This window comes from Quercus suber, unplaced genomic scaffold (assembly GCF_002906115.3).
Source record: "Quercus suber isolate HL8 unplaced genomic scaffold, Cork oak 2.0 scaffold_1038, whole genome shotgun sequence".
Classification (NCBI taxonomy): Eukaryota; Viridiplantae; Streptophyta; class Magnoliopsida; order Fagales; family Fagaceae; genus Quercus; species Quercus suber.
The window spans coordinates 47,445-58,929 of record NW_027070449.1 but is presented as its reverse complement, the minus strand read 5'-3'; the positions used below and the strand labels follow the sequence as shown (position 1 = coordinate 58,929).

At 34.1% G+C, this 11,485-nt stretch overlaps 1 protein-coding gene across 1 annotated transcript; it reads left to right on the top strand.

The window, feature by feature from the left end:
* The first annotated feature begins 1,466 nt into the window (after positions 1-1,466).
* On the top strand, positions 1,467-6,185 carry LOC136065593 (uncharacterized). The gene is made up of 5 exons (XM_065769049.1): positions 1,467-1,612; positions 1,752-1,825; positions 2,671-4,360; positions 4,485-5,428; positions 5,648-6,185. Exon 3 carries the CDS (start codon positions 3,134-3,136, stop codon positions 3,884-3,886), a length of 753 nt encoding a protein of 250 aa, XP_065625121.1. The 5' UTR covers positions 1,467-1,612; positions 1,752-1,825; positions 2,671-3,133; the 3' UTR covers positions 3,887-4,360; positions 4,485-5,428; positions 5,648-6,185.
* The last annotated feature ends 5,300 nt before the right edge of the window (positions 6,186-11,485 follow it).

Here is an 11,485-nt window from a genome sequence, read left to right as displayed (position 1 = left end):
CTGGTAATTACTACCAAGTCATACCAAACATGAGAGGTGGAATATATGGGAGAGGAGAGTAAAGCGGACGAAACGAAATTTTAATGAAAATAATTGGAATTTTTAAAGATAAAATTTTCCTCTAATTAACCAGATACGTGATGGTTCATAAGATCATTTATGTGTATTAAACCACATAATTCATTAAATCATTTAAACAAGATACATGACTACTAAAAAAACCACATGACTAAAAGTAAAGGTCAAGTGGGTTTCAAATAGCTCAACTGGTAAAGTTTTTTGTCTAAAGAGTATAATCATCATGAGATGAACACTATAAATTGAAATGCTATCATTTTTATCACACACAAAAAAAAAAAAAAAAAAGAAAAAAAAAAAAGGAAAGTTAAATAATCTTTTAAGTTGCCAAATAGTGGGTTTTGGGGGGGGGGGGGGGGGAAGTTAAATAATCTTTTAAGTTGCCAAATAGTGGGTTTGAGGAGTTTTTCTTCATATTTGGTTAAAATCTTTGTCTGATTTGTAAGAAATAAAGTTTTTCAAATATTTTTGGGAGTATTACAAAGCTTATTATTAGTATTAGAAGTGTTTCAAATGGTATTATAATTAGTAATACATGAGATGAAATATATATACATATCACTGATTGAACATTTTAAGCAATGTTTTAATTTTTAAGCCAAAAATTAAAAATTTTCAAGAAATATTTTAATTTTTGAAGCAAAATTTAATTTTTAAAAAGTTGCAATTATTTGTAGACAGTAGAATACATTAGTTTTTTTTATTTTTTTATTTTTTTATTTCAATAGTTAAGAGTGGGGGGATTTGAACCCTATAGGTCTGTTTGGATTCTGCTTATTATTAAAAACAAAAAACTGAAAATATTGTAGCAAAATAATTTTTAAATGTGTGAATAGTGCCATGAGACCCAGTTTTAACTTAACAATTGCGGTTTTTCGTACTTGCAGGTCCCGTGAATAGTGCACAAGACCCACAGAAAAAAGGCTAAATGCTATAGCTTTCATTTTTCAGTGCAATCCAAACTCAACCTATATGTTTAGATGTTTTTGTTGAAAACATTATGAGATATCAATTGAACTACAAAAACGATGACAAACAAACATTAGTTATTCATAGACATAACTAAGATAGAATAGTAGTATTTTAGCGAAATTACAATATTGGTCCCTCAAGTTTACTTTGTATGCACAATTGGCCCCTCAAATTTCAACTGAGCACAACTGGTCCCTTAAGTTTAAAAAATGAGTTGTATTAGTCCTTTTACTAACTGCCATTAGTGATATTACTTATGTGGCTAACGAAACAATGACTTGAGATTTTTATATTAAAAAATTATAGTAACTAATTTCCACATAAGATTTTAGAGACCCAATTGAAATCAAATTTTAAATTATAACCTGGTTACAAATTAAACCCATTTATTATCTAATTTTTGTTTCACACAAACGCACGACAGCGGCAGAGACAGAAAGGGGAAAGAGAGATTGACGCTTGCCGCGATGCCACCTTCCTCTGACCCGCTGCTGGTGGAGACCCAAGCCTTAGCCGCCACCGGCGACAGCCTAAACGTTACCAGTTGTGAATGTTAACACAGGTTTGGCATTGAATTCTATACTTTTATTTAGATATTGCCAACTTGATCAAGATGTCCTGATATAATATCTTACTTTGGATTATTGAAGATTTGTCAATATCTAAATATTCCCTTATTGTTTTGTTGATTGTTGTCACAGAATGTTCACCGACTCTTGTAGGAGGCTAAGGATCATGAAGGGCTCTGAGGCAATTATTTCTATTTGTTAAATGGGTGAGATTAATTCTTTTTCTCGTTTCCCTTGTTAATTTCATTTTCTAAGTCGATTTGATTTGTGGGTATTTTTTTGTTTTTGTTTTTTTGGAGTTTAGGTGTGTTTGAAATTTTACTATTGATGTGTCTGCATGTTGTGACTTGGGTAATTGCAGTATATTCTTTGATATTTGTGATTTGGTCTGCACTTTTTTTTTTTTTTTCTAACTGATTGACGACTGCAAGCTTCACTTTTTTATGAGTATAGAATATTCTTAGGTGTTTCTTATGCACACCAATATAATGCAAATGAGTTATAATAATGTATATCAGGTATTACACTTTTTCCTTTGCTTGTGCAACCCAGTTTTGGTATCTTGCCGACCCTTAGGTGTTATTCTTTTCCTCTCTCTTTGTGGCTTTGCAATTCATTTAGGACTTGTATGAAATTTTTTGTTTTTGTGTCTTTGTCAGATTATAAAGTGTAATTTAATATTTTTCCTCTTTCTTTTGAAGATATAAATTGTCAGATTATTATATGCAAATATATTTGTGTAGCTTAGAAAAGTTTATTTTAGAATAAATCTATACATCTCAATACCACATCTCAATAGTGGTGGACCCTTTGTGTCTGTTAGTGAGTTCATAGTTAATACTACACAAGGAGAAGGACCACATATTGTTTATTGTTTAAATTCTATTACATTCATGCATAATATTAGATAGAACTCCTTGCTTGTCAAATAATTCAGCCATTTGTCAAATAATTCATTGTTTAAATTGTAGAATAACTAAAAAAAAAAAAAAAAAAATTCAGCCCTTTGCAATGTCACTTTTTAATAGTAAATTCCTTGCTCTTATTGTAGGGATGGACGACTTTGACTTCACAATCACTCTTTACTATTGGGGGAAGATTAGGAATAATCCATATAGATACGAAGGAGGGGAGGTAAAGATATATGAAGACAATAATTCCGATGAAATGTCACTTGTTGAGATATAGAATAAGGCCAAAAATTTTGGGTATGGTGAAAATGATGTATTTATGCATAGAGTGCCTATTATGTCATTTGCAGGTGGTTTAAAACCTTTGGAGAACAATGTTGATGTAATGAACATGGTGAAGTGTATTAGAGGTTATAATGAAGTGGAAGTTTATGTTATGTTCTTAGATGATTATGAGAATGCTATTGGTAATGAAGGAGATGGGGGAGGTGGTGATAATGAGGTGGGTAATTTTGATGAGGGAGATAAAGTAGATAGGGCTTTAGTGAAGAGGATAGTGCTCATAGGGTTCATTTTGGATGCAATGAAAGTGATGACAATGATATGTTTGCACAGTATATTAGCAGTGATGAAATAGCCTCCAAGGTAAAAGGCTTACCTGATGAGACCTTGTGTCTCAGAAAAGATAAGCATGTGAAACTCAAAGAGGGGAGAAAGGGAAAGGCTTGTGCATGTGAGGTTAGTCCTAGTAGGGTTGATGGTAGTAGGGTTGATCCTAGTGGTGTTGGTCAGAGTGAGGCTAGTGTAAGTGGTCTTGGCCCTACTAGGATTGATGCAAGAGGTGTTGATCCTACATGGGTTGATGCAAGTGGGGTTAATCCTAGTGCAAGTGCACTTGTTGCATTTGAAGCTGATAGGGATGAAGATAAGTGGGAGTCAAAGACGTTTGCAAGTCTAGTCAGTTCATCTAATGATGAAACTAGGCGTAGGTATCCTCAATACCATCCACCAGAATCCTTCTCTGAGGTGCACTTTGAACTTGAGATGCAGTTTGCCACCAAAAAGGATGTCATGGATGCTATCAAACTCTACTCTATTTTCAAAGGGGTTCCAGTAAAGTTTAAAAAGAATGACAGAGTAAGAGTAAGAGTAAAATGCACAAATAGATGTCCTTTTGAGTTGTATTGTGGAATGATGAAAAATGAAGATACTTGGATAGTGAAGAAATTGAATCCAAAACATAATTGTGGGAGGCAATTGAGGAATAGATTTGCATCTTCAAATTGGCTTGGGAAGCATCTGGTGGATGATGTAAGGAATGACCCAAATGTGAAGGTGTCTGTTATTAAGGACTAAGTTGTAAATAAGTTTAAGGTTCATATTAGTAGGTATCAAGCATCTAGAGTAGAAGGTAGGGCTAAAGAATTAGTACATGGAACTTTTATAGAATAATATGCTCAATTGGGGGATTACTGTGAAGAATTGTTGAGAAGTTGAGAAGCAACCTAGGGTCTACTACACTAATCTCTACCAATAGACCTCAACCACATTTGCAACCAAAATTTGAGAGATTTGGATGCTTGTAAGAGAGGGTTTTTAGCTGCTTGTAGGCCTTTTATTGGTGTTGATGGATGTCATTTGAAGGGTGAGTATCCAGGACAAATCTTGACAGCAGTTGGCAAGGATGGCAATAATGGTGTTTACCTAATTGCATTTACCGTGGTTGAGGCAGAAACAAAGGACTCATGGACATGGTTCATGAAGAGGTTGCTTGATGATATTGGAAGTTTAAGGGATGAAGGGTGGACCTTCATGTCTGACCAGTAAAAGGTAAATTGAACTTTCATTTTATTTTATTCTTTAAATCTGGATGATGGACCTTGCTATAAATTCACACCAAATTAATTATATTCTAATACATCCAATAATTTTGTATTTTATGTCTTTGTTGTAGGGATTAACACAAATGTTTGATGAGCAAATGCCAAGTGTGGACCATCGATTTTTTGTGCAACATTTATATAATAACTTTAGTAAGGATCATAAAGCTAAGTTACTAAAGGATCACATGTGGGTAGCTGTTGGGGCCACTAGCATGTTTGAGTTTTAGATTGAAATGGGGAAGATCAAGAAATTAAACATAAAGGCATGGGAATGGTTGGTAGGAAAGGAACCTAGGTTTTGGACAAGAGCAGCTTTTAGAAGGTATCCCAGGTGTGATGCACTAACCAACAATGGATGTGAAAATTTTAATTCTCAAATATTGGAGTTTAGGGATAAACTAATAATCACTATGTTGGAGGAGATTAAATTGCATCTGATGGCTTATTATATAAAGAAGAAGGAGAAAATTGCAAGGTATCATGGCCCTATATGTCCTAGAATCCAAAACAAGTTAGAAATTGAAAAAATTAATAGTACAAATTGGATTCCAGTTTGGTGTGGGGATAGTAATGAATCAAAGTTTGAAGTATCAAAATTGCCTGACAAGTATGTAATTGACATAAAGCAACGTACATGCTCATGTGGATCATGGGACCTAACTGGGATTCCTTGTGCACATTCTATAGCAGCATTGGGATATATGGATCACACAATTGAAGATTATGTGCATCGTTGCTATATTATGGAGTCCTTTACCTAAACTTATGGATCATGTATAACCCTATTAATGGTCCCAAGTTATGGCCACGGAGTGATAGAGAAACCATACTCCCTCCTAAAAAAGTAAGACAACGGGGTAGGACTAAAAAGAAGAGAAAGAAGGAACTTAGTGAGCTAAACATTCCATATAAGATGAAGAGGAGAATTGGCCATGTTAAATGTAGCCAATGTGGAACAGTATGCCATAACAAGAGTTGGTGCAATCCTGTTACTCAGGCTAGTAAACAACTACAAGTAAGGCTTGTAATAGTTAGATTCTTTCTTTTTTTTTTCCTTTTTTTTCCCCTTGTTGATAATGCACTACTAAGTTGTGATGTAACATTTATAGATGAGAGAGTGATGACTTGAATAATTCAGTATAATTTATCACTTCTCAACTTTAAACTTTAGTCTAATTTTATTTATTTTTTTTTTATTTTAGAATTCATTATTGTTATTTAAATTTTATTTCAGATTTCTTTTTGGCCTTAGAAGTTGGCATGAAAAGAAAGTCCCTCTGGGTTTTGATGAAGGCAATTTTGACTTGGGCTTTTGGACGCACGAACAAAACAGAAAAAAGGTGTGGGCTTTAGAGGGCAACACGGTTTCTCCTGAAGAAAAGAAAAGAGAGGTGGCTGAACATTGAAAAGAGAGTGGGCTTTTGAGCAACACGTTTTGGGCTTTTGAGCAACATGTTAGGGCTTTAGGGTGCAACACGTTTTTTTCCTGAACTAAAGAATGGAGGTGGAAAAAAAGAAAAGAGAGGCGCTGAAAAGGAGAGGAGAACACGTTCTTGGCTGGACAAAGAGGCCGAAACTGAAAAGGAGAGGCTGAACTGAGGGGACGACATTGAACAGAAAAGAAGAAAGCAGCAGAGACGGAACAAGATATTTTCTTTGAGCATCCATTTTTCCTTATAATCTTCTCAAAAAAATTATGGTGAATTTGTTTATGTTGAGTTTAATTTTCAGCATGAACTAAATTTTCTTTATTCTAGGAAAACGATGTAATCTAATTCTGAACTATGCTTGCTTTTCCATGTTAATTTGAATTAATTCTCTTCATGTTTGTCTGATTTATTATGAGCTTATTGCTTCTAATTAACCGGCCATTAATTAGATGATTTTGATCTTGTGATTTACTGTCGAAAGAGGGAATTATAGGATAGATTTTGAATATTTCGGCAGAGGTAAATATAGAGATCGAAAGACTTCTATGAACCTATGTAGTATTAAAATCATTGGTCTTAATGCTTTCTTGCTTTATTAAATTGCATACTCTTGTGTAAATTGATGAACAAGAATGTTTCCAATTAACTGTCGAAAGAGGCTTTTGGATGTTTTTTGGAGATTGCTAACAAACAGAGAAAATATAGAGATCGAAAGACTTCTATGAACCTATGTAGTATTCAAATCATTGGTCTTAATGCTTTCTTGCTTTATTAAATTGCATACTCTTGTGTAAATTGATGAACAAGAATGTTTCCAATTAACTGTCGAAAGAGGCTTTTGGATGTTTTTTGGAGATTGCTAACAAACAGAGAATTAAATTCAATTAGCTAGATGAGTAAAGTATAGTGAGGGATTAGGTGAAATCGATTTCCTAGAAGTTTTCTTCCCATTAATTTGATTTTTAAGCATTATCGTTCTTTTCCTCTACGTATTTTCTTTAATTTGATTTTATTTTAAATTCCAATTACAACAACCTTAGTGACTTCTCTAGATAAAATCGAGATTAGCATAATTTTGGTTTTTGTCAAAAGAAAGTTACCAATCCCTGAAGACGATACTCTTTTCATCACTTTACTATAAAACTATGATACTGTGTACTTGCAGTTTTGCACCGATCAGAGAGCCAATGTAACAACACAATGTTTGGAAAACCAGGAACATGGGACATCTTCAAGCCATGTAGAACCTACTAATGGGGCAACGCCTCCTTCACAACCAAGCCATGAAGCATATGCAAGCCAGCTTAGTAAAAAAATACCTATGAGTGATTGCAAGTACATATTTATATTTGTTAGTCTTATATGAAAAATCACAGATTTATAGTTAATGTACTAAAATGAAACTATAATACATTTTCAGGTTAGGAAAAGAAATGTCACAACACAAAGTCATCCAACTCCCCAAAGTGAAGGAGTTCATCGAAGTCAACTAGCATCTCAAGTTTTTATTATTACATTTATATGTTACAACAAAATTGCCTATGTTGTTTCTTTATGGTAAATATCATTGTGCACTTTATCAGGTTGGACCCAACAAAGTTACAAGAAGTTATAGTTTTGGAATATCAGTAGAGACAATGGCTACTGCAAGTGAGACATTCAAAAGAATTACAAAATTTTATAAGAATGCACAACTGCAAAAGTGAACGACATCTGTTGTGGTTAAATGTGCAAAAGTGAAGGTGCTTGTGGAGATAAATGTGTATTTTGAAGTGGAGGGAACACTTAGATATTTTTTTTGTTATTGTTTGAAATGGTTCATGTATTACTACTATTTGGAACAATTTGAAGTATAGGTTATTTAATGTTACTATTTTGAACATTTTAATCAGTGCAATTTAATATGATGTTTATTAGAAACCTTGTCAAATTATGTAGTTGGCTAGTCTTTCATTTAAAATTGATCAGTTGTTTAGATATATTGTTATGCCTTGGAATGGTTTAATTTGCAAGACTCTTGTATGGAAGAGCATATTGGACAAATCTGTGGCAATCAGATTTCAAATATACCTAATCCAATTTGGTACAAAACTGCAGTGAAATCACTATTTTCTTGACTGAGATTTATACTTTGATGGTCTCATATTTCAAAGAAGGCAGAGTTTTTATTGAACTTTGCTTTAATCAACAAATTTGGGGTTTTACACATTGTACCTTTATTTTAGAGTTTCACAATTCTCTTCGTTTTATTGTGTAATTTTTCTTAATCTTGTGTTCATCATTGTGAATATAACGTGTTTTTTATTTCAATAAAGGAATTCTACTTATAAAAATTAAATTAAATTAACAAATTAAATTCAAATAATAAAATGAACAAAAGAAGAGGGGGGGGGGGGTAGCAGAGAAAAGGTTAAAAAAGGTTGTATAAGCCATGGATTCTACATTTGTAGGTAAAAGAAGTCCATGACTTGCTTTTTCAAGTACTTGAAAATGAAGAAGGTGTCATAATGAAACATGGAGCACCATTACAAACAAATCAACGTTTAGTTTCACAAGGGAATCAAAGTTCTGCTTAGATCTTCCTGGTTCCACGCTAGCATCATGCCGGCTTTTTGATTCTGTAGTTAGCATGTGCGTTCCAATAATAGTTAGTGACAGAAATATAGAATTGCCTTTTGAAAATGTCACGGACTAAAGAAAAATGGCAATATTTGTAGATTCCACCTCTACTATAAAGCAGGGATTTTTAGTTACAATGCTGAAAAATGTCACCATAGAAAGGATTCTTGAATAGTAGAGAGAGCTGAAACTGGTAAGTTCAATTTGCATAATTTTTTGAAATTTTCTTTGTGATAAGGGTTCTAAAATTTTTAGCATCTCTAATTTTCCATAAAAAGTCAGTGAAATTACAAATATCAAGCAATCCATTTACACATCACTTTTGAGTTCAGAGATACATATATAAAAACAAAAGAAATTATATAATAATCTATGTCTCTAGTTAAAATCTTCTACCTTACATGAAAATTTTCCAGTCTCTTAACTACACAAAAGCTAATACATATCAAAAACAAATATAGGTTTCTAAAATATAATACCAAACTTCAAATTCTTTCAAAGCTTTTGATACCCAGGAAACACCTCCCTTTGGTCTTCGTTGATACTTCCACTTTAGTTACGGTTCTTACACTTCTCCATGGCCCTCGGAGCTGCAATCAAAGCATATTTCTTAGATCATTTTGAATGTACATTTTCACTACAGAGACAAAAATCGACAATTACGCTAACAACAAGTCCATGATGTTCAATCACACTATATATTAAGCTGAAAAATTATCACACTGAATATATTATGATAACACATACCTAATCCAATTGCCTCTGAGCCCTTCATGATCCTTAGCCTCCTACAGGAGTTGGTGAACATTTTGTGACAACAGTCAACAAAACAATAAGGGAATATATTCCTGGTTGAAAATGACAAATCTTGAATAATCCAAAGTAATATATCAAAATCTGTCCATGAGCCGCCTGAACGGTCAAGACATGATCCAACGTACGTCGAATGTTAGAATCATCCGAAGTAGTCGGTGGAGGAACATCAGCATTAGCATCAGCAGCAGCAGCACCAGACGCCTTAGCCTGTGCATCACCTGTAGAAGTGGGAGGAAGGGGTACAGCACCAGAAGGCTCAACTCTAACTCGCAGATGAGCAACCTTCTGTCTAAGGAAAGAGGCACCTATGGGACCAGTAATATAAACGGGCTCAGAAGCGGGGAAACCATCTAAACCTAAAAACAGCAAAATCCTATGAGTGAAAACAGGATAAACAAGAGCGTGACCAACAGCGCTAGTCCTATGAATCTCGTTCAAAGAACGAAGAAACAAATGGGGGAAAGAAATAGAAGCACCGGAAACAAGCACATACAAAAACACACATCGCTCAAGAGAAATGGTATGGAGATGAGAAATAGGCCACAAAGAATGACACGCTATCCTAAGAAAGAGACAGGTAGTCTCAGGAAGCTCAGCGGACGTGATCCGAGGATTAGAACCCCACTAGATAGAAGACCCAGAGATGTATGACATAACGTCATTAAGGGGTGGAGACTCCTCATAAGGATAGACGGGTTGCCTAACTATTGAAACCCCAAGAGCCTCAGCCACTACCCTAGGGGTAATGGTGAACTCAACACCTCGTATCCAACTCCTAACAAAGGTGTTGGAATCATAGACATGGCAAGAGAGGTTCGAATAGAACTCTCTAATCAGGGCAGACGGGGGTGGATGATCTATCTCCAATAAAGTTAACCAGCCTCGACTCTTCAAATTTTCCCTAATGGCAGGATCAACCTCATCTAACACAATAGAATGCTCAGCTCAAATCATCCTCTTAATGTTCAACTTCTCATAAACCTCTCTACATTTGTCACTCTGAAACACCTCACTCCTAGAGGGAGACTCAGAAGAGGTAGAGGGTGTCCTATAGGCTCTAGTTTTCCTAGACATGGTTCTAAGGAAAGGACAAAGACACAAAGCATAATCACAAAAGAACAAAAAGAAAAAAAACCAAGGGCAGACTGCAAGTTAGCACAAAAACAATAGAACAAAAGTTTATATGATGCATGAACAGTTAAATGTCATGATGCATGCTCTAGTGCAGTGAAACTAAGTTCAATTGAAGTTCAAATTCATAAAATTGGCTTGAGCAAAGAGTTTCTAACAAAAACCCAAAATTTGAAAAACCACTTGTTTGTTTTTAGAAAAAAAATTGACCAATTAATCATCACACAAGCTAGAATACACATTATAATGATCAATTACATCAATTCAACAAGCCAATTGCACCAATTGAACCCAATTTGAACAAAATCCCCAATTCTGATTAATTACAAGCCCTAGAGTTTCCAATTTCTCACAAATCACAAAATTGATCAAATTAAACCATCAAGATCAAGTTTATAACATCCAAGAACAAAAACTCATTGATCAATTTCAGAAAATATGGCTTGAATCATCTAAAACCCCAATTATTAAAAGGTCCGAAATCCCAAATAAATGCATGAATTTATGCATGAAAACATGAAATAAAATGCAAAAGGAAGGGTAAAATGGACATACCGGTGTTGGGAGAGGAAAACCTTGCAAAAAATTCACAGGAAAACGACAAAAAATTGACGTGGAGCCTAGTCTGAATTGGAGAGAGAGAGAGAGAAAAGCTTGAAAAGTTTTGAAAAAGTCAAGATCTAATTTTTTAAAACCTGATTCGCGATTTTCGATTGATCGAAACAGACAGAGCCTCATTTAAAATTTCAATTGCAATTTCGATTGATCAAAAAACAGGTTCGATCGATCGAAATTCAAAAAAAATCAAATTTTTGAAAAACAAGGAAATTTTGTGCAGAGACTCCTCAAAGCATTTAATTTTCAAAATAAAATGCATGAGTATGAAATGCAATGTCTTTCAAAAACAGAAACTTTAAGCCCAGTTTTCCCAAGATTAAGCTTTTCAAACTTCTCCCTTTAAATTCTCAAGCAACAAATCTATTTTGCATAAAATTTAAAGTATTTTCAAACTTGGTTGGTCAGACTAAAAACACACACAATAACATGTACAGTGTTTAGCAAAGAGTAACTTGTGT